General features: G+C 43.7%; 1 protein-coding gene across 4 annotated transcripts in view; it reads right to left on the reverse strand.

Moving 5' to 3' along the window:
- The window catches only part of vps54 (VPS54 subunit of GARP complex), an 88,375-nt gene that overhangs the window by 43,681 nt on the left and 20,740 nt on the right, over positions 1–23,954 (reverse strand). For all 4 annotated transcript variants that reach the window (XM_085981591.1, XM_085981590.1, XM_085981589.1 and 1 more), the window contains exons 5-7: positions 19,778–19,812; positions 19,173–19,313; positions 18,091–18,476 (exon numbers count right to left, since the gene is read on the reverse strand). In XM_085981591.1, coding sequence (XP_085837717.1) covers positions 18,091–18,476; positions 19,173–19,313; positions 19,778–19,812 — 562 coding nt within the window. The remainder of the gene's footprint in view (positions 1–18,090; positions 18,477–19,172; positions 19,314–19,777; positions 19,813–23,954) is intronic.

Raw genomic sequence — 23,954 nt, forward strand, 5'->3', positions numbered from 1 at the left:
TTCAGCGTAAGTCGTGCGCACGACATGACCCGAGTGGCGCAAAACATGACAGGAGTGGTCCTCCGGGGCCCAGAACAAGAATTCCTGCAGATTGTCGACACGCCGGCCTTCGCTCTCGATGTTAAATGTGACTGAGGGAGCTCTGCCTTTCCCTGTGAGCAGGGCAGAGGGTCACAGAGTTCCCTCCTGGGTAGGAGATTGCAGGCCGAGCCGGGCAGTGTGAAGGAGGTACCGGGAGAGTGAACCCAACAATACAGCGGCCTGTCCGATATGCTGCCGTTCTATCCAAACTTCCGGATAGACCAGCGCTAATGTTGTCAGATACGAAGGTTTTCATCTCCATATCTGACAACAAACACTGTTGCTCAGCAACAGCTTGTACACACTCAGCCCAGTAGCTTGGAAGCGTCTCTGAAGCTGTTGCTAAGCTACAGAGACGCTTTCCAGAGCCTGCCTGTGAAAAGAATGCTAGGAGTTTCTCAGTCTGAAATAATACCTTCTGAAATCCGAAAATTTCCGAAAACCGAAACACAGCTGGTCCCAAGGTTTTCGGATAAGGGATAGTCAACCTGTACAACAATGTAATAAAATATGATCAGTAACTTCAATACTCTTTTTTGGGATTTATGTTTTGGAAAGGGTAATGTACCACTCAGGCAAATCCATTTGATTACAAATCATTACTGGTATATCAACCCTGGTACAACAATGCTTTCTATTTAAAGGCAATCCCTTAACTGTACACAAATGGGTTATTATATAGTGCATATAGGTGTAGTGTATTCCCATCAACAAAAGTGTGTAGATTTAATACTCTATGTTTGTGAGGCAGTTTTCACTACTTGCCAGTGGAATGGATTGGTCATTGTGAAAATCCAGTTATGACGACCAGCATCAGAAATCAGGAATTTACACAATAAACGGTGAATTTGCCAACTTATTTAAAATTCCAGTTTTCTGCTTTATTGGCATGATGATCAGCAAAATAATTATGAATGAAGCAGCCTCACCAATGAGTACTAACAAGGACACACTCCTTCCAGTTCCATCCCTGAATTCTCAATGGGATTGAAGCAAGGAGTGTATCTGATATTTGTATTTAGTAGAATCTCTTGATAGTGCAAAAATAGCACAAAAAGAGACATATTTGAAAATATCCTGAAGAAAGCAGAATCCATAACAGCTTTTAAAAGGGAAGTAAATAAATATTTGAAAAACAGAAATGTCATGGCACATGGGGAACAGCAGGGAATGCAACCAGACAGCTTTCAGAGACCCGCGCAGCACAATAGGCCAAATGGCCCCCTCATCTGCTGTAAAATCCTGATTCAAGTTGTACAATAAAGAAAAAGTTAAGGAAGGTTACTTGTTTTTCAGCATCACTTCCTCCAAATAAACTCTACAACCAGAGGAAGGAAAGAAACCAACTAAAAACGGGTTGGTAACAAAGTACAAACATACACACAAAAGATCACTTCACTCCTGCAAAGAGCTGCTCGTGATACCCTTAAACACATATACTCAACTCTCCCCAATGTAAGTAAGTGCACCATAGAGTCAGAGTTATACAGCACAGAAAGAGGCCCTTCGGCCCATCGTGTCCACGCCAGCCATCAAGCCCTATCTAATCTAATCCCATTTTCCAGCACTTGGTACGTAGCCTTGTATGCTATGGTGTTTCAAGTGCTCATCTAAATGCTTCTTGAATGTTGAGGGTTCCTGCCTCTACCACCCTTTCAGGCAGTGAGTTCTAGATGCCAACCACCCTCTGGGTGAAAAAGTGTTTCTTCAAATCCCCTCTAAACCTCCTGCCCCTTACCTTGAAACTATGCCCCATGGTTATTGACCCCTCTATTAAGGGGAAAAGTTCCTTTCTATCTACCCTATCTATGCCCCTCATAATTTTGTACACCTCAATCAGGTCCCCCCTCAGCCTTCGCTGCTCTAAGGAAAACAACCCCAACCTGTCCAGTCACTCTTCATAGCTGAAGTGCTCCAGCCCAGGTAATATCCTGGTGAATCTCCTCTGCACCCTCTCCAATGCAATCACATCCCTCCTATAGTGTGGCGACCAGAACTGCACACAGTATTCCAGCTGTGGCCTAACTAGCGTTTTGTACAGCTCCATCATAACCTCCCGGCTCTTATATTCTATGCCTCGGCTAATGAAGGCAAGTATCCCATATGCCTTTTTAACCACCTTATCTACCTGTCCTGCTGCCTTCAGGGATCTATGTACATGCACACCAAGGTCCCTCTGATCCTCTGTCCTTCCTAGGGTCCTACCATTCATTGTGTATTCCCTTGCCTTGTTAGTCCTCCCAAAATGCATCACCTCACACTTTTCAGGGTTAAATTCCATTTGCCACTGTTCTGCCCATCTAACCAACCCGTCTATATCATCCTGTCGCCTGAGGCTTCCCCCCTCACTATTTACCACTCCACCAATTTTCGTGTCATCTGCGAACTTACTGATCATACCTCCTACATTCATATCTAAATCATTAATGTACACTACAAACAGCAAAGGACCCAGCACCAATCCCTGCGGTACACCACTGGACACAGGCTTTCAGTCACAAACACAGCCTTCGACTATCACCCTCTGCCTCCTGCCACTAAGCCAATTTTGGATCCAATGTGCCAAATTGCCCTGGGTCCCATAGGCTCCAACCTTCTTGACCAGTCTCCCATGCAGGAATTTGTCAAAAGCCTTCCTGAAGTCCATGTAGACTACATCAACTGTACTACCCTCATCCACACACCTAATCATCCCCGCAAAAAATTCAATCAAATTGGTAAGACATGATCTCCCCCTGACAAAGCCATGCTGACCATCCTTGCTTAATCCTTGCCTCTCCAAGTGGAGACTAATTCTGTCCCTCAGAATTTTTTCCAATAATTTCCCTACCACTGATGTTAGGCTCACTGGCCTGTAATTCCCTCGTCTATCCCTACTACCCTTCTTGAATAATGGCACATTAGCTGTTCTCCAGTCCTCTGGCACCTCCCCTGTGGCCAGAGAGGTTCTGAAAATTTGTCAGAGCCCCTGCAATCTCCTCCCTTGCCTCACAGAGCAGCCTGGGATACATCTCGTCTGGGCCTGGGGATTTATCCACTTTTAAGCCCAGTAAAACCGCTAGTATCTCCTCCCTCTCAATGCTAATTTGTTCAAGTATATCACAATCCCCCTGCCTGATTTCTATGCCTACATCGTCCTTCTCCATAGTGAACACAGATGCAAAATATTCATTTAAAACCTCACCTACATCTTCCGGCTCTACACAGATTGCCACTTTGGTCCCTACTCTTTCCCTGGTTATCCTCTTGCCCTTAATATACTTATATAAAACACCTTGGGATTTTCCTTTATTTTGCCCACCAGTGTTTTTTCATGCCCCCTCTTCACTCTCCTAATTTCTTTAAGTACCCCCCTGCAGTTTCTATACTCTAGGGCTTCCACTGTTTTTAGTCCTTTGTATCTGCCAAAAGCCTCCCTTTTTTTCCTAATCCATTCTTGTACATCCCTCGACATCCAGGGTTTGTTGGTCCCACCCTTGACCATTACGGGAACATGCTGGCTTTGTACTCTATTTCCTTTCTGAAAGACTCCCATTGCTCGGCTGTAGATTTTCCTACAAGTAGCGGATCCCAGTTCACTTTGGCCAGATTCGGCCTTCCCCCAATTTAGAACCTTTATTTCCGGTCCATCTTTGTCCTTTTCCATGACTACTGTAAATCTCACTGAATTATGGTCACTGTCACCAAAATACTCTCCTACTGATACTTCTACCACTTGCCCGGCTACATTCCCTGGAATTAGGTCCGGTACCGCCCCCTCTCGTCAGACTTTCTACATGCTGGTTCAAAAGGCGCTCCTGGATGCACTTTAAGAATTACACACCCTCTAGGCCTTTCAGACTCTGACTATCCCAGTTAATATTGGGGAAGTTGAAATCCCCTATTATTACCCTATTATTTCTACACCTGAGATTTGCCTACATATCTGTTCCTCTATCTCCCCGTGACTGTTTGGGGGCCTATAGTACACTCCCAGCAAAGTGCTTGCCCCCATTTTGTTCAAGTTCTACCCATATGGCCTCATTAGAAAAACCTGCTAAGATATCATCCCTCCTTACAGCAGTAATTGACTCCTTGATTAATCTTGCAACACCGCCTCCTCTTTTAGAAACATAGAAGATAGGAGCAGGAGTAGGCCATTCGGCCCCTTGAGCCTGTTCTGCCATTTAATAAGTTCATGGCTGATCATCCAAATTCAGTACCCTGTCCCTGCTTTCTCCCCATATCCCTTTGATCCCTTTAGCCTTAAGAAATATATCTAACTCCTTCTTGAATATATTTAATGAATTGGCCTCAACTGCCTTCTGTGGTAGAGAATTCCACAGGTTCACCACTCTCTGGGTGAAGAAATTCCTCATCTCTGTCCTAAATGGCTTACCCCTTATCCTTAGACTGTGACCCCTGGTTCTGGACTCCCCTGCCATCGGGAACATCCTTCCTGCATCTAGTCCGTCTAGTCCTGTTAGAATTTTCTAAGTTTCAATGAGATCCCCTCTCATTCTTCTATACTCTCGTGAATATAAGCCTAATTGACCCAATCTCTCCTCATACGTCATTCCTGCCATCCCAGGTATCAGTCTGGTGAATCTTCGCTGCACTCTCTCCAGGGCAAGAACATCCTTCCTCAGATAAGGTGACCAAAACTGCAAAATACTCAGGTGTGGTCTCACCAAGGCCCTGTACAACTGCAGCAAGACATCCTGGCTCCTGCACTCGAATCCTCTCGCTATGAAGGCCAACATACCATTTGCCTTCTTAACCGCCTGCTGCACCTGCATGCTTACCTTCAGCGACTGGTGCACAAGGACACCCAGGTCTCGTTGCGCTTCCCCTTCTCCCAATCTATTGCCGTTCAGATAATAATCGGTCTTCCTGTTTTTGCCACAGAAGTGGATAGCCCCGCATTTATCCACATTATACTGCATTTGCCATGCATCTGCCCAATCACCCAACCTGTCCAAATTAAACTGGAGTTTCTCTGCATCCTCACAGCACACACGCCCACCCAGCTTTGTGTCGTCTGCAAACTTGGAGATATTACATCCATTTCCCTCGTCTAGATCATTTATATATATTGTGAATTGCTGGGGTCCTAGTACCGATCCCTGCGGTACCCCACTAGTCACTGCAAGCCACTCGGAAAAAGACCCGTTTATTCCAACTCTTTGCTTCCTGTCTGCCAACTAGTTCGCTATCCAAGACAGTATCTTACCCCCAATCCCGTGTGCTTTAACATTGCATGCTAATCTCTTATGCGGGACCTTATCAAAAGCCTTCTGAAAGTCCAAATACACCACATCCACTGGTTCTCCCTTCTTCTTCTTAGGCAGTCCCTCGGAACCGAAGATGACTAGCTTCCACATTAACAATGAGTTCTCGGGTGACTGATGAGTCCAATGCGTGACCTACGGTCTGTCACAGGTGGGGCAGACGGTGGTTGAAGGGGTGGGTGGGTGGGGTGCTTGGGTTCACGTGTGTTGCTTGCGCTTGGCTTCCGCTTGCTACCAGCAAAGTGACTCGAGGTATTCGGCGCCTTCCTGGATGCTGCTCCTCCACTTTGTGCGGTCTTGGGCCAGGGATTGCCAGGTGTCACTGGGGATGTTGCACTTTTTCCAGCAGGCTTTGAGGGTGTCCTTGAAGCGTTTCCTCTGCCCACCTGGGGCTCTCTTGCCGTATCGGAGCTCCCTTATCTATTCTACCAGTTACATCCTCAAGAAATTCCAGTAGATTAGTCAAGCATGATTTACCTTTTGTATATCCATGTTGACTTTGTCCGATCCTGTCACTGTTTTCCAACTGCTCTGCTATTACATCTTTTATAATGGACTCTAGCATTTTGCGTGTAAAGTTAAGGCACATGGGATTGGGGGCAAGGTATTGACTTGGATAGAGAACTGGTTGGCAGACAGAAAGCAAAGAGTTGGAATAAACGGGTCTTTTTCCAAGTGGCAGGCAGTGACTAGTGGGGTACCGCAGGGATCGGTCCTTGGACCCCAGCTATTCACAATATATATTAATGATCTAGACAAGGGAACTAGATGTAATATCTCCAAATTTGCAGATGACACAAAGCTGGGTGGGCGTGTGTGCTGTGAGGAGGATGCCGAGAAACTCCAGGATGATTCGGACATGTTGGGTGATTGGGCAGAAGCATGGCAGATGCAATATAACGTAGATAAATGTGAGGTTATCCACTTTGGTGTCAAAAACAGGAAGGCAGATTATCTGAATGGCAATAGATTGGGAGAAGGGGGAGTGCAACGAGACCTGGGTGTCCTTGTGCACCAGTCGCTGAAGGTAAGCATGCAGGTGCAGCAGGCGGTTAAGAAGGCAAATGGTATGTTGGCCTTCGTAGTGAGGGGGTTTGAGTACAGGAACAAGGATGTCTTGCTCCAGTTGTACAAGGCCTTGGTGAGGCCACATCTTGAGTATTGTGTGCAGTTTTGGTCGCCTTATCCGAGGAAGGATGTTCTTGCCATGGAAGGAGTTCAGCGAAGATTCACCAGGCTGATACCTGGGATGGCAGGAATGATGTATGAGGAGAGATTGGGTCGATTGGGCTGGTACTCGCTGGAGTTTAGAAGAATGAGGGGGGATCTCATTGAAACTTATAAAATTCTGACAGGACTGGACAGACTAGATGCAGGAAGGATGTTCCCGATGGTCGGGGAGTCCAGAACCAGGGGTCACAGTCTAAGGATAAGGGGTAGGCCATTTAGGACTGAGATGAGGAGGAATTTCTTCACCCAGAGAGTGGTGAACCTGTGGAATTCTCTACCACAGAAGGCAGTAGAGGCCAATTCATTAAATATATTCAAGAAAGAGTTGGATATATTTCTTAAAGCTAAAGGGATCAAGGGGTATGGGGAGAAAGCAGGGACCGGGTACTGAGTTTGGATGATCAGCCATGATCGCATTAAATGGCGGAGCAGGCTCAAGGGGCCGAATGGCCTACTCCTGCTCCTATCTTCTATGTTTCCCCACTACCGATGTCAGACTTACCGGTCTATAATTCTCCATTTTTTCTCTACCACCTTTTTTAAATAGTGGGGTTACAATAACTATCCTCCAATCCATGGGAACTGTTCGAGTCTATCGAATGTTGGAAGATGACCAGCAATGCATCTACTATTTCTAGGGCCACGTCCTTAAGTACCCTAGGATGTAGATTATCAGGCCCTGGGGATTTATCGGCCTTCAATCCCGTCAATTTCCCTAACATCATTTCCCTACAAATACTGATTTCATTCAATTCCTCCCTCTCATTAGGCCCTATGTTCCCCGACATCTCTGGGAGGTTATTTGTGTCCTCCTTTGTGAAGACAGAACCAAAGTATGTATTTAAATGTTCCCCATTATAAATTCCCCTGATTCTGACTGCAAGGGACCTACGCTTGACTTCACCAATCTTGTTCTCTTCACATATCTATAGAAGCTTTTACAGTCAATTTTTATGTTCCCTGAAAGCTTACTCTCAATCTATTTTCCCCCTCTTAATTAATCCCTTTGTCCTCCTTTGCTGAATCCTAAACTGCTCCAAATCCACAGGTTTGCTGCTTTTTCTGGCCAATTTATATGTCCTCTCCTTGGATCTTATGCTATCCCTAATTTCCCTTGTTAGCCACGGTTGAGTCACCTTTTTTGTTTTATTTTTATGCGTAACAGGGATGAACAAATTCTGTTGTTCATCCATGCGATCTTTAAATGTTTGCCATTGCCTATCCACCGTCAACCCTTTAAGTAACGTTCCCCAATCCATCCTAGCCAACTCGTGCCTCATACCATCGTAGTTTCCTTTATTTAAATTCAGGACCCTAGTCTCTGAGTCAACTACTTCACTCTCCATTTTAATGAAGAATTCTATCATATTATGATCGCTCCTTACCAAGGGGCCTCCCACAACAAGATTGCTAATTAATCCTTTCCCATTACATAATACCCAGCCTACCCAGTCTAAGATGGCCTGATCTCTAGTTAGTTCCTCGACATATTGGACCAGGAAACCATCCCGTATACACTCTAGGAATTCCTTCTCCACAGTATTGTTACTAATTTGGTTAGCCCAATCTATATGTAGATTAAAGTCACCCATGATAACTGCTGTGCCCTTACTGCACGCGTCTAATTTCCCATTTAATGCCATCCCCAACCTCAGCATTACTGTTTGGGGGTCTGTATACAACTCCCACTAACGTTTTCTGCCCCTTGGTATTTCTCAGCTCTGCCCATACAGATTCCACATCATCAGAGCTAATATCCTTCCTTACTATTGTGTTAATCCCCTCTTTAACCAGCAATGCTATCCCACCTCCTTTTCCTTTTTTCCTGTCCTTCCTGAATATTGAATACCCCTGGATGTTGAATTCCCAGACTTGGTCATCCTGGAGCCATGTCTCCGTAATCCCAATTATATCATATCCGTTTACATCTATTTGCGCAGCTAATTCATCCACCTTATTATGAATGATCCTCACATTAAGACACAAAGCCTTCAGGCTTGATTTTTTAAACATTTAGTCCTTTTAGAATTCTTATTTACTGTGGCCCTGTTTGATTTACACCCTTGATTGCTCTGCCTTCCACTTTTGCTTTTCTCCTTCCTGTCTTTTGTTTCTATCCTTGCTTCCCTTTCCTCTGTCTCCCTGCACAGGTTCCCACAGGTTTTACACTTCCCTCTGTCTCACCTGAAGATTCTATACCCCGGAACATTGAGCTGCCAGTCCCACCCCTCCCTCAACCATGTCTCTGTGATAGCAACAATATCATACTCCCATGTGTTCATCAACACCTTCAATTCATCTGCCTTGCAAGACTCCTTGCATTAAAATAAATGTCATCCAGCCTTGCCATACTCCCTTGTGCCGTTACATATTTGCTCTGCCTTCCAGGCTGACTTGTTTTTTCCTCTATATTTGGCTGTGCATCACCCCCTACTATAGCTCCACTCCATATCCCATCCCCCTGCAAAGTTAGTTTAACCCACCCCCAACAGTGCCAGCAAACCTCCCCGCAAGGATGTTGGTCCCATTCCGGTTCAGATGCAACCCGTCCGACTTTGTACAGGTCCCACCTTCCCCAGAAGCAGACCCAGTGATCCAGGAAACTAAAGCCCTCCCTCCTGCACCAACTCTTTGCCACGCATTCATCTGCTCTACCCTCCTATTCCTATACTCACTAGCACGTGGCACCGGGAGTAATCCAGAGATTACAACCTTTGAGGTCCTGCTTTTTAATCTGCTACCTAGCTCCCTAAATTCTTGTTGCAGGACCTCATCCCTTTCTACCCATGTCGTTAGTACCAATGTGAATTACGACCTCCGAGTGTTCGCCCTCCCCATTCAGAATGCCCTACAGCCGTACAGCCGTTCAGTGACATCCTTGACCCTGGCACCAGGGAGGCAACATACCATCTAGTGTTGTACTGAGCCACATGAACCAGGAAGATATCAAGTTCAATCCCTGATTTATGGTGAGTTAACCGACCTCAGCTAAATCAGCATTAAGGATGCTACAACTGGCCAGAGTGCCCATCTGCTAGAAAGGAAAAAAAAAAAAAATCACCCAGGGCTCCTGAAATGATCATTACGCAAGAACATAAGAAATAGGAGCAGGAGTAGGCCATTCGGCCCCGCGAGCCTGCTCCACTATTCAGTAAGATCATGGCTGATCTTCTACCTCAACACCACCTTCCTGCCCTAGCCCCATATTCCCATGATTCCCTTAGTATTCAAAAATTTATTGATTTCAGTCTTGAATATACTCAATGACTGAGCATCCACAACTCTCTGGGGTACAGAATTCCTAAGATACACAACCCTTTGAATGAAGAAATTTCTCATCTCAGTCCTAAATGGCCAACCCCTTATTCTGAGAATGTAACCCCTGGTTCTCGACTCCCCAGCCAGGGGAAACATCCTCCCTGCATCTACCCCGTCAAGCCCTTTAAGAATTTTATATGTTTCAATGAGATCACCTCTCATTCTTCTAAACTGTATGGAATATAGGCCTAGTCGACTCAATCTCTCCTCATAGGACAATCCCCCTCATCCCAGGAATCAGTCTAGTAAACCTTCATTGCACTCCCTCTAAGGGAAATATATCCTTCCTTGGTTAAAGAGACCAAAACTGTGCACAGTACGCCAGGTGTGGTCTCACCAAGGCCCAATATAATTGCAGCAAGACTTCTTTACTCTTATACTCCAATCCCTTGTAATAATCTTTATCCAGTGATCCCTGCTAGAAAATGCATAAAGGTGGGAAAAGAATCAGGCTCTGTTGTGATGCTCCCAGTCAAACAATCTACTGACAATCAATACAAAGAATGGTGATTTGGACAAGGTACAAGAGAGTCCCAGTCACCCATGGAGTCAATCTCCAGCACATGCTTGCACCATCAGAAATAAGCAGGAGAAAGTGGTGAAAGACAAAACGAGAGCATTCAATCATTACCACATTCCAAATAGAAAAAACTTCTTCTATTTATATGGCAGCTCATCACCTCATCCAAACAGACATTACAAGGCACTACACAAGAGGTAAAGAAAACTGACAAAAGCAGCAAGGGGAAGATTAGGTGGGTGTGAGAAGAAATGGGTCTTCAGGACAATTCAGAGCTGGAGTCTGAGCTTCAGATACTGCGACACATCAGGGAGGGGGAGAAGTACCTGGACTCTGTGTTTCAGGAGGTGGTCACACCTATGAAGTTAATTAATTCAGATGTAGCCCATGGTCAGGGACAGGACGGTGTGACCACGAGTGAGGCAGGTACGGGGATCCAGAAGCTAGTGTTGGAGGAGCCGCAGCCGTTGCTCTTGTCCAACAGGTTCGAGCTTCTTACTCCCTGTGGAGACGGAGGCAGGGGCTGCAGGGAGGATGAGCAACCTGGCCACAGCACCGTGGAGAGGGGGGGCCATTCAAGAGGGGGGAGTAAATAGAAATGTTGTAGTGGTAGGGGATAGTATTATTAGGGGGATAGATAGAGTTCTCTGCAGCCAAGAGCGAGAGTCCCGTAGGCTGTGTTGCCTACCCGGTGCCAGGGTTAAGGACATCTCCTCTGGGCTGGACAGAAACTTGGAGTGGGAGGGGGAGGATCCAGTTGTCGTGGTCCATGTTGGTACCAACGACATAGATAGGACAAGGAAGGAGGTTCTGCTGAGGGAGTTTGAGCAGCTAGGGGCCAAATTAAAAAGCAGAACCACAAGGGTAATAATCTCTGGATTATTACCTGAGCCACGAGCGAATTTGGCTAGGACAAATAAAATAAGAGAGAGTTAAATGCGTGGTTCAAAGACTGGTGTGGGAGAAATGAGTTTTGCTTCCTGGGACACTGGCACCAGTACTGGGACAGGAGGGAGCTGTTCCGTTGGGACGGGCTTCACTTGGCCAGTGCTGGGACTAGAGTCCTGGCGGATCATATAACTAGGGCTGTAGAGAGGGCTTTAAACTAACTAGTGGGGGGGAGGTTCCCAGAGAGCAAATAATACAAATGACAACAGAGAAGGTCATAGACTTAGGTAGCAGTGGGGAAATTAAAAACCAGAGCGTGTCAGGAAGGGGTAGAAGGTGTGGAGTAAAAGGTAAAGTAATAAAAAGGGCAATAGCAGGAACTAAGTGTCACAAAACATATTTGAAAGTTCTCTATCTGAATGCACGTAGCATTCGTAACAAAATAGACGAGTTAAAGGCACAAATAGCTACATATGGGTATGATCTTGTGGCCATTACAGAAACATGGCTGCAGGGTGACAATGCCTGGGAATTAAACATACCAGGTTATTTAACAATCAGGAAGGACAGGCAGGAAGGAAGGGGAGGTGGGGTGGCTATGTTAATAAAGGAAGGAATCACTGTAATACAGAGAAATGATATTGGGTCAAAGGATCAGGATAATGAAACAGTTTGGGTGGAGATAAGGAATAATAAGGGGAAAAAAACACTAGTGGGTGTAGTATATAGGCCTCCGAACAGTCGCAACTCGGTTGGACAGAGTATCAATCAGGAAATAGTTGAGGCTTGTAATAAGGGAACGTCTATAATTATGGGGGATTTTAACTATCATATAAATTGGACGAATCAAATTGGGTAGGGCTGCCTTGAGGATGAGTTCATTGAGTGTATTAGGGATGGGTTTCTTGAGCAGTATGTAACTGAACCAACCAGGGGGCAAGCAACCTTAGATCTGGTCCTGTGTAACGAGACAGGATTAATTAAAAATGTCCTAGTAAAGGATCCCCTTGGAATGAGTGACCATAACATGGTTGAATTCCATATTCAGTTAGAGGGTGAGGAGGCTGTATCTCAAACAAGCGTGCTAAGCTTGAATAAAGGAGACTATGAAGGTATGAGAGCGGAATTGAGTAAAGTGGATTGGGAAAATAGGTTAAAGGATAAGACGATACATGATCAGTGGTGTACATTTAAGGAGTTATTTTACAAATTCCAAAAAAAGTATATTCCACTGAGGGAAAAAAAGGGTGTAAAAGAAAAGACAGCCATCCGTGGCTAAGTAAAGAAATTAAGGATAGTATTCGACTAAAAACAAGGGCATATAAGGTAGCCAAATCTAGTGGGAGGATAGAGGATTGGGAAAACTTTAAAAGACAGCAAAAAATAACAAAAAGATTGATTAAGAAAGGGAAGATACATTATGAAAGTAAATTAGCAAAAAATATAAAGACAGATAGTAAGAGTTTTTATAGTTATATAAAAAGAAAAAGGGTGGCTAAAGTAAATGTTGGTCCCTTAGAGGACGAGACCGGGAAATTAATGGTGGGAAATATGGAGATGGCAAAAACACTGAATGAATATTTTACATCAGTCTTTACAGTAGAGGACACCAAGAATATCCCAACACTTGACAAGCAGGGGGCTATGGGGGGGGAGGAGCTAAATACGATTAAAATCACGAAGGAAGTAGTACTTGGTAAAATAATGGGACTCAAGGCGGATAAATCACCTGGACCTGATGGCTTACATCCCAGGGTTTTGAGGGAAGTGGCGGTAGGGATTGTGGATGCATTGGTAATAATCTTCCAAAACTCCCTGGACTCAGCAAAGGTCCCGGCAGACTGGAAAACTGCTAATGTAACACCCTTATTTAAAAAGGGCAGTAGACAGAAGGCTGGAAACTATAGACCGGTTAGCCTAACATCTGTGGTAGGTAAAATTTTGGAGTCCATTATTAAGGAGACAGTAACAGGACATTTGGATAATCATAATTTAATAGGACAAAGTCAGCATGGTTTTATGAAGGGGAAGTCATGTTTGACAAACTTGCTGGAGTTCTTTGAGGAAGTAACATATAGGGTGGATAAAGGGGAACCAGTGGACGTAGTGTATTTAGACTTCCAAAAGGCATTTGACAAGGTGCCACACAAAAGATTATTGCTTAAGATAAAAAATCACGGGATTGGGGGTAATATTCTGGCATGGATAGAGGATTGGCTATCTAACAGAAGGCAGAGAGTTGGGGTAAATGGTTCATATTCAGACTGGCAATCAGTAACCAGTGGTGTTCCGCAGGGGTCAGTGCTGGGTCCCCAACTCTTTACAATCTATATTAACGATTTGGAGGAGGGGACCGAGTGTAACACGTCAAAGTTTGCAGATGATACTAAGATGGGAGGGAAAGTAGTGAGTGAGGAGGACATAAAAAACCTGCAAGGGGACATAGACAGGCTAAGTAAGTGGGCAGAGATTTGGCAGATGGAATACAATACTGGAAAGTGTGAGGTTATGCACTTTGGCAGGAAAAATCGTAGAGCAAGTTATTATTTTAATGGCAAGAAACTGGAAAGTACTGAAGTACAAAGGGATCTGGGGGTCCTGGTGCACGAAACTCAAAAGGTTAGTATGCAGGTGCAGCAAGTGATTAAGAAGGCCAATGGAATGTTGGCTTTCATTGCTAGGGGGATAGAATATAAAAATAGGGAGGTATTGCTTCAGTTGTACAAGGTATTGGTGAGACCGCACCTGGAATACTGCATACAGTTTTGGTGTCCATACTTAAGAAAGGACATACTTGCTCTCGAGTCAGTACAAAGAAGGTTCACTCGATTAATCCCGGGGATGAGGGGATGGACATATGAGGAGAGGTTGAGTAGATTGGGACTCTACTCATTGGAGTTCAGAAGAATGAGAGGCGATCTTATTGAAACATATAAGATTGTGAAGGGGTTGGATCGGGTGGATGCAGGGAGGATGTTCCAGATGATGGGTGAAACTAGAACTAGGGGGCATAGTCTTAGAATAAGGGGCTGCTCTTTCAAAACTGAGATGAGGAGGAACTACTTCACTCAGAGGGTGGTAGGTCCATGGAATATGCTGCCCCAAAAAGCTGTAGAAGCTACATCATTACATAAATTTAAAACAGAAATAGACAGTTTCCTAGTAGAAAAGGGAATTAAGGCTTACGGGGAGCGGGCAGGAATTTGGACATGAGTCTAGGTTCGGATAGGTCATGGCCCTGTGGGTAGCGGAGCGGGCCCAGGGGCCGTGTAGCCTGATCCTGCTCCTGTTTTCGTGTGTCTAATGCTGTTAGATTCAGGAGATAGTCCTGTCATAGTGGATTGGCGGTTAGGATCAGATCAGCCATGATCTTATTGAATGGCGGAGCAGGCTCGAGGGGCCAATTGGCCTACTCCTGCTCCTATTTCTTATGTTCTTATGTAAAAAGTAGAGGTTTAGGGAGCGAGAACAACAAATGCATTTTTCAAACCTATGTCAGGAAATCTTTAGTCCATTTTAGCACCTTTACACAAAATGTTACCTGTCCTCTCTCAAATTATTTTTCAGAGCAGGGGAAAGATATTAGGTGCAAAAGTTAATCTTTCAGATGCTTTATTTGGCAGCAATGTTATAGAAATTTGCATTTATTTACCATATAGTTTCCCAATAGCTTAAAACACATACAATTAATTATTTTGCAGTGCAGTGACTTATGTACACAAACATGGCACACGGCAAATCCCACAAACAGCAATGCAATAAATGAGCAGTTAATATGTTTTTGGTTGAGGAAGAAATGTTGGTCAAGATACCCAGAAAACACTCTGTTTTTCAATTAGAAGCATGGGATCTGCAACATCCACTTGAACAGTCACAAGAAGCCTCAGTTTAACATCGGGTATAAAGGGTGGGCACCTCAGTAGTGCACTGGACCATGTCCAAATTATATGGTCAATCCTGGAGTGGATCTTCTACTTTAAATCTTCTGACTCAGAAGCGAGCCAAACTGGCAGACAGTACTTAATTCAGCATAGAAAATACAGGAAACTCTTTTATCCGGCACCGACGGGACTGGCATGGTGCTGGTTTATCAAAAAGTCCAGATTACAGAGAGGTATAGTAAAAGGTACAAGAGCCCCGTACACGGCCACAGATCCAGGCGTCCCTGTTGCATGGCAACAGGTGCGGGAACCCCGGCCACAGACCAAGCGTCCCTGTTGCACAGCAACAGGTGCAGGAACCCCGGTTACACGGCCACAGAGCCAGGAACGGCCACTAATATGAAGTAAAACTTACCTGAACCTACTCCTGAATTTTGCTGGTTATCAGAGATTTCCGGTTATTTAGGTGCCGGTAAATCGAGAGTTTCCTGTACACTACAGGTTGAGCGTCCTGAATCCGGCAACCTCGGGACTGAGACCGAGCCGGTTTTCCCAGACTTCGGAACGTGTTTCTGATGTCCGAAGTCCGGAAATATCGCAACCTGGGCTCGGGCGTTTCCGAACTTCGGACATCAGAAACATGTTCCGAGTCCGGAAATGTCTGGGCCCAGGTTGCGGTTTGACAAGGTGTCCGGATTCCAGACGACCCTGCCACCAATCGTCCTGGAGTCCGGAACTCCTGATTTTGGACAGTCAACCTGTATAACAAAGCTGAGAATATAGAGCAAAAAGGTATGCAAGATGTGCCAGGTGGAGTTAGATATCTGTATTTAGTAGTAACAGGTATGAGGGTTTAGCTCCACTGTAAAAATTTCCAAGGCACTTAACAGGAGCATTATAAAACAAAATTTGACTCCGAGCCACATGAGGAGATATTATGGCAGATGACCAAAAGCCTGGTCAAAGAGGTAGGTTTTGAGGAACGTCTTAAAGGAGGAGAGGTAGAGGTGTTTAGGGAGGGAATTCTAGTGCTTAGGGCCCAAGCAGCTGAAGGCACAGCTGCCAATGGTGGGGGTGATGAAAATCAGGGATGCTCAAGAGGCCAGAATTATCCCAAGACAGACAGGCTGGTGGAATGAGCAGACACATGGTAGATGCTTTTTAACGCAGAAAAGTGCGAAGTGATACATTTTGGTAGGAAGAATGAAGAGAAGCAATATAAACTAAAGGGTACAATTCTAAAGGGGGTGCATGAACAGAGGCACCTGGGGGTATATGTGCACAAATCGTTGAAGGTGGCAGGGCAGGTTGAGAAAGCGGTTCAAAAGCATACAGGATCCTGGGCTTCATAAACAGAGGCAGAGAGTACAAAAGCAAGGAAGTTATGACGAACTTTTATAAAACACTGGTTTGGCCTCAACTGGAGTATTGTGTCCAATTTTGGGCACTGCACTTTAGGAAGGATGTGAAGGCCTTAGAGAGGGTGCAGAAAAGATTTACAAGAATGGTTCCAGGGATGAGGGGCTTTAGTTACGTGGATAGACTGGAGAAACTGTGGTTGTTCTCCTTGGAGCAGAGAAGATTGAGGGGAGATTTGAGAGAGGTGTTCAAAATCATGATGGGTCTAGACAGAGTAGGTAGAGAGAAACTGTTCCCATTGGCGGAAAGGTCGAGAACTAGAGGACACAGATTTAAGGTGATTGGCAGAAGAACCAAAGGCGACATGAGGAAAAACTTTTTTTTTTTTTTTTTTTTTTTTAAAAACACAGCGAGTGGTTAGGATCTGGAATGAACTGCCTGAAAGGGTGGTGAAGGCAGATTCAATCGTGGCTTTCAAAAGGGAATTGGATAAATACCTGAAGGAAAAACATTTGCAGGGCCACGGGGAAAGGGTGGAGGAGTGGGCCAAGCTGAAGTGCTCTTGCAGAGAGCCGGCACAGGCTCGACAGGCTGAATGGCCTCCTTCTGTGCTGTAACCATTCTATGATTCTATTTATGACGCACCTAATCATAACCACTGCAAACCATTCCAACCCAACTATCTAACGGGTGTAAATAAATTGGTGCTATGCACTGAAATTCTACACTTGGATGATAAACAAATTTATTCATGCTCTGCTGTAGTAACAATGTAGTCATTTAATAGTATGCACAAGAATGCCTTGGGCATAACAAACAGAACACTTGCCAGTGTGTTTTTTTTTTTAAGTTGAAATAGGCCCAATTCATGGGTCATTTACATATATGTTTGATGATTACTTGACAGGAGAGCTTAAAAACACGTACTTCCAGCATTTCCGAAAAATATTATTCAAAGAATACAATTAAACAAGGCCTTGTGAAGTTACAGCAACTCCCCCCGCCCCCATCATCAGAATTTCAATTGAAAATTAATTGTATCAATGGATTCACTGAATTTTAACCATGTGAGCCATGACAGCAGTCTTGTCTCAATTACACACATGACCATTATTACGTGGCCGCACCTCTTTCCTGCATTTTAAAATGGATACATTAATAGGCTATTACAACTATTAACTGCATCTTTGTGATCATTGGCCTATTTGAACTCTTGACCCATGCTGCTCCCTCTCCCCCCCACCGCCCCCAGTTTTAAATTATTAAGTTCTATAAAGGGGGCTTCTCCAGCTGACCTACCTTCTCTTTCAAGTGCTACTTGCCCTGCTTTGCAGTTGCAACATTTTCTGATTTTATATCAGAGTTGTCACATTCAGATTTTTACCTGTTAATAGCTTTTAAACACATTTTTATTTTGATTTCTTAATAGAGCTAAGCATTATATTACAAGATGGAGTAAAATACCAGTAACGCTTACAAGCCAAGTGTGCAGAAAATACATGCAATATAGTTAATGAAAAGTGAGCTTTGTAAGGTCACCTACCTGAAACTATGAATCCCTTGAAGCTCCTGTTGTAGCACCTCCTGTGTTGTTGCAATTAGGTCGAGTGCCCCAACAAACTCAGAAGTGGACAGCAATAACTGTACTGTCGGCTGTGTTTGGTGAACGGTGGCCATTAACTTTAGTTTATTATACATCTTTACACAGTTATTTCTAGTCACAGCAAGTCGCAGTATTTGCAAAGATCCTTCGCACATTACTTTGTCAATCTGGGCGATTTTATCACGAAGCATTTTTACGGCTTGCGAGGTTTTGGTGAGGTAGTCCTGCAATTCATGTTGAGAGGTCATAGCGTGGAAAAAGGCATCAGAACGGAGAGAAATCTGGTGCGCTATATTCACTTCCACAACATCCAAGTAATGGCTTAACTGCAAAAAAAAAATGCATTATGCATTAAAATCATAAAATTTTACAACACGAAGATGGCCATTTGGTCCATCACAGCTGCACTCTTTGAAATAGCTATTGGTAAAATACCAAACTCTTTCAAATGTTTCTTTCAAATATCTATCCACTTCCCTTTTAAGCGATTATAGATTCTCCCCGTTTCTGGTAGGATATTCCTTGCCTTAATATCCCACTGTAAAAATAACCTGTTCCTTTCTTCTTTTGCAGATGCTGCTTAAATTTTTGCCCTCTAGTTAATGACTTTCTTGGCTTGATCATCCAAACCCTTATTGCTAGGCAAAGCAAAGCACTCATCAGCTGCCTGTGCTCAATATGTTACATTTTAAGATTAAATTATACAACTGAATTTCATTAGTTCAATTTTTGTGACAAGGTTAGAGGACATCATCTAAACTACCTCTACATATAAAAACTCTACTATAATAAAAACAGAAAATGCTGGAAACACTCAGCCGGTCAGGCAGCATCTGTGGAGAGAGAAACAGAGTTAACGTTTCAGGTCGATGACCTTTTAATTCTACTAATTAGGTGAGCTGGGGTGTTATGAGAACTGTCATTGCCAAACTCCATTGAAGCAGACTTCTATAACTAAAATAAAACAGAGCACTAGGGTAGCAGAAACTTCTCAAAAAATCATGAGCCGTTTATTTGGATACCTTTTCTTGCAATAACCTAGAAGATGCCGCGTCACGAGCCCCTTTTACACCAGCTCCATGTTGACCACTGAAATGTGACCAGGGTAAGACAGTAGAAAACGTTACAGGATCTTCCAGAGCAAAGTCTGACTTCAGAAATATCTGCAAGGTGAGAGGTAAAAGAAAGAAATAACTAACTTTCAATATCTTTCAGTCCAATAGTCTAGTTTCTATTTAAACAAAAAATATCAGGCAGCTGTGAGGGAACTATAGGCCACAATTGAATTAACTGTTAGATGACATTAAATAGCAACAGAACTTACATCTTTGAATTTAAAAATTCATCACTCCTTCTCCTCTCCAAACACCAAAATACAGCCATATATCTTTGCTTCTGGGTATAACACTAACTCTTGCTGGCTATTTGGTGAGTAGTTGCTCTTTCAAAGTACTAGTGGCTAATTTTCAATTGATTTAAAGATCACAAGTATGGCAGGTATGTGGTATAATTATTAAAGCTATTTACAGTGAATAAAATGTATATGGTATGTATTAATCATGCCAGATTCTACGTATTAGTGAAATAAAATATTTATTTTTTTTAAGTCCTGGATAGTATTTATTACCTTAGGTACTTGATCCAGATCTGTTCTTGATTTATCTGCAATATGAATGAAGCTCCATTAAAATCAAAATATATTATTCAGGTGAATAATCACAAAAATCAAACTATGAATTGAATTGCGAGACAATATTCAAATACAGGAAACTTTCGATTAACCGGCCCCTAAATAACCAGAACGCTCTATCCACCGGCAAAATTCAGGAGTCGGTTCAGGTAACTTTTTTTTTTTTTACTTTTAGTTACTTCTTTTACTCCATTTGTTGCTGTGCAAGGGTGTAGCCGAAGCTGTTGCTAAGCTACAGAGACGCTTGCAACTTGTGCCGATTGTTTTGAAGCTAAGCAACAGGGTTTGTTGCTTTATACGGAGCTCTGAGCTCCGTATCTTTTACTATAGCGTTCGGTTATCCGGAATTGTTGATGAACCGGCAACATGTCGGTCCCGTCCGTGCCGGATACCAGAAAGTTTCCTGTATTGCTGTTATTTATTACAATAACATTATTTCTGTTATCCAATAGTGAGATGTCCATTCACTGGTAATACAAATGCACACAAGTTGCGGTCTCAGGCCTCGAGGCAGAGGGCAGCTTAATGGCTCATGGATCCCAGGTGGTGAGGAAGCATGCCTGGGATCATGTGGGCCTGGTCCTCCAATCAATAAGCAGAACTCCATTTCAATCATTTACGAAGGAATCCCCTAATGACATGCAATGGAATCCCGAAATCTACTTATACACTTTACAGAAATTGAATTTTATTCATAATTACCTTCATTCCACCAACCTCAATAAAAATGTAATTAATAATTTTATACACCGTTAACACTGTAATCCAGGCCAATATTTGCATAAACTCATTTAATAGTGTATGTGCATAATTTAAGATATGAAAATGTTTTAGTTAAGCCTTAGATATCCCCTTACGCTGATGCAAGCAGGCCCTGCGTCTGCCCTATTTGCATTAACCCTAAGACTTACGTGAACAATTGCTGGCCAGTCGCTGGGAAATGGCCCAACTCTGTGCCAGCGACTACTTTTTCAGGTCCCCGCGGATGGCCGGTCAACGAGTATACTGACAGACTGCAAATTCCGGATTTCGAAAACTTGCGGGGCATTTCAAAGGGAATATGATGGCTTACTCGGAGTAACAGACACCACAATTTCAGGGCCAATGAGATTCTCTCTACTCTTACAATACACTTATACCTTGAGGTTTAGCATGCGACGGTCAGTATAACATGGTAACGTTATATAACAAGAATGCCGTCATTGCTCATCAGCACCTGCAGCTCCCTGAACCACTACCTCAATGAGCCTTCTTACTGCCGGACCCTAGACCTGACCGAGGACCCCAAGCTCCGCAGAGCCAACCACAACCTGGCCACGGGTATTAGAAAACTGGAGGAGCAGGACCAATCATTCACAAACAAGCCATTACCAGGTAGAGCATCTCAGCAAGACCCAGAGAGGAGAGAAAAAACACACAAATCTTAACTCCTTCACTGAACAACCGTTGTGCTGGGACCACTGTTATTCATAATTTACATTATTAATTTGGACTTAGGAACAAGTAACTCAATATCTAAATTTGCAGATGATACCAAACTGGGGGGTATAGCTAACACGGAGGAAGGCGGCAACATAATACAAGAAGACATTCGAAGATTTGCAGACTGGGCAGTTAAGTGGCAAATGAACTTCAACATAGGTAAATGTGAGGTGATGCACTTTGGTAGGAAAAATAGAAACATCACCTACATCTTAGAAAATAAGAAACCAAATGGGGAAGAGCAGCAAAGGGATCTAGGGATACAGGTATACAAATCATTAAAAGCAGCATCGCAGGTCAATTAAAAATGTTAATAAATCACTGGAATTTATTTCTAGGGGTACAGAATTCAAAAGTAGTGAAGTTAAGTTAAACTTGTATAGGATCCTACTGTGCATAGTTCTGGTCTCATACTATAAAAAAGAACATAGAAGCACTGGAGAAGTACAAAAAAGATTTACAAGGATGGTACTAGAGTGGAGAGATTACAGCTATCGGGAAAGATTGAACAGGTTGGGGCTTTTTTCTTAAGAAAAGAAAAAACTTAGAGGTTACCCGATAGACGTCTTTAAAATTATGAATGGGTTGGGAGGGTAGATATGGAGAGAATGTTCCACTTGTAGGAGAATCCAAAACTAGGGGCCATAAATACAAGATAGTTACTAATAATATATTCAATCCTCCTTAGATTCAGGGGTGGTGCCAGAGGACTGGAGAATTGCAAATGTTACACCATTCTTCAAAAAAGGGTGTAAAGATAAACCCAGCAACTACAGCCCAGTCAGTTTGACCTCAGTAGTGGTAAACTTTTAGAAACAGTAATCAGAGACAAAATTAACAGTCACTTGGACAAGTGTGGATTAATTAAGAAAAGCCAGCACGGATTTGTGAAAGGCAAATCGTGTTTAACTAACTTGATTGAGTTCTTTAATGAGGTAACAGAGAGGGTTGATGAGGGTAATGATGTTGATGTAGTGTACATAGACTTCCAAAAGGCGTTTGACAAAGTGTCACATAATAGGCTTGCCAGCAAAGTTGAAGCCCATGGAATAAAAGGGACAGTGGCAGCATGGATACGGAATTGGCTAAGTGATAGGAAACAGTAGTGGTGAACGCTTATTTTTCAGACTGGAGGAAGGTATACAGTGGTGTTCCCCAGGGATCGGTTCTAGGACCACTGCTTTTCTTGATATATATTAATGACTTGGATGCACAGGGCACAATTTCAAAATTTGCAGATGAGACAAAACTTGGAAGTGTCGTGAACAGTGAGGAAGAGTGTGATAGATTTCAGGATGACAGACAGGCTGGTGGAATGGGCAGGCACCTGGCAGATGAAATTTAATGCAGAAAAGTGTGAAGTGATACATTTTGGTAGAAAGAATGAGGAGAGGACATATAAGCTAAATGGTACAAACCTGAAGGGGGTGCACGAACAGAGACACCTGGGGGTATGTGTGCACAAATCGTTGAAGGCGGCAGGGAAGGTTGAGAAAGCAGTTAAAGAGGCTTACGGGATCCTGGGCTTCATAAAGAGGTATAGAGTACAAAAGTGTGGAAATAATGATGAACCTGTATAAAACACTGGTTCGGTCCCAATTGGAGTACTGTCCCCAATTCTGGGCACCACATTTTCGGAAGGATGTGAAGGCCTTAGAGAAGATGCAGTAAAGATTTACGAGAATGATTCCAGGAATGAGGGACTTCAGTTACGTTGATAGACTGGAGAAGCTGGGGTTGTTCTCCTTGGAGCAGAGAAGATTGAGAGGAGATTTGATAGATGTGTTAAAAATCATGAGGGGTCCAGACAGAGTAGATACAGGGAAACTGTTCCCATTGGCACAAGGGTCGAGAACCAGAGGACACAGATTTAAGGTGATTGGCAAAAGAACCAAAAGCGACGCAAGAAAAAACTTTTTTACGCAGCAAGTGGTTAGGATCTGGAATGCACTGCCTGAATGTATGGTGGAGGCAAATTCAATCACGGCTTTCAAAAGGGAGTTGGATAAGTATCTGAAGGAAATAAATTTGCTGGGCTACAGGGAAAGGGCAGGGGAGTGGGACTAGCTGAAGTGCTCTTGCAGAGAGCTGGCACGTGCTCGACGGGCCAAATGGCCGCCTTCCGTGCTGTAACCGTTCTAGGATTCTATAAATCCAATAAAGAAATAGGGAGAAATTTCTTGCACTAGGTTCACTAGATTGATCCCTGGGATGAGAGGGCTGCCCTATGAGGAGAGACTGAGTAGATTGGGCCTATACTCTCTGGAGTTTAGAAGAATGAGAGGTGATCTCACTGAAACATATAAGATTCTGAGGGGGGATTGACAGGGTAGATGCTGAGAGGTTGTTTCCCTGGCTGGAGAGTCTAGAACTAGGGGGGACATAGTCTCAGGATAAGGGGTAGGCCATTTAAGACTGAGATGAGGAGGAATTTCTTCACTCAAAGTTGTGAATCTTTGGAATTCTCTACCCCAAAGGGCTGTGGGTGCCGAGTCATTGAGCATATTCAAGGCTGAGATTGATAGATTTTTAGATTCTTGGGGAATCAAGGGATATGGGGATCGGGCAGGAAAGTGGAATTGAGGTCGAAGATCAGTCGTGGTCTTATTGAATGGCGGAGTAGGCGCGAAGG

The sequence above is a fragment of the Somniosus microcephalus genome, chromosome 3 (genome assembly GCF_052327205.1).
Source record: "Somniosus microcephalus isolate GS21.2 chromosome 3, FLI_Smic_1.0, whole genome shotgun sequence".
Lineage (NCBI taxonomy): Eukaryota > Metazoa > Chordata > Chondrichthyes > Squaliformes > Somniosidae > Somniosus > Somniosus microcephalus.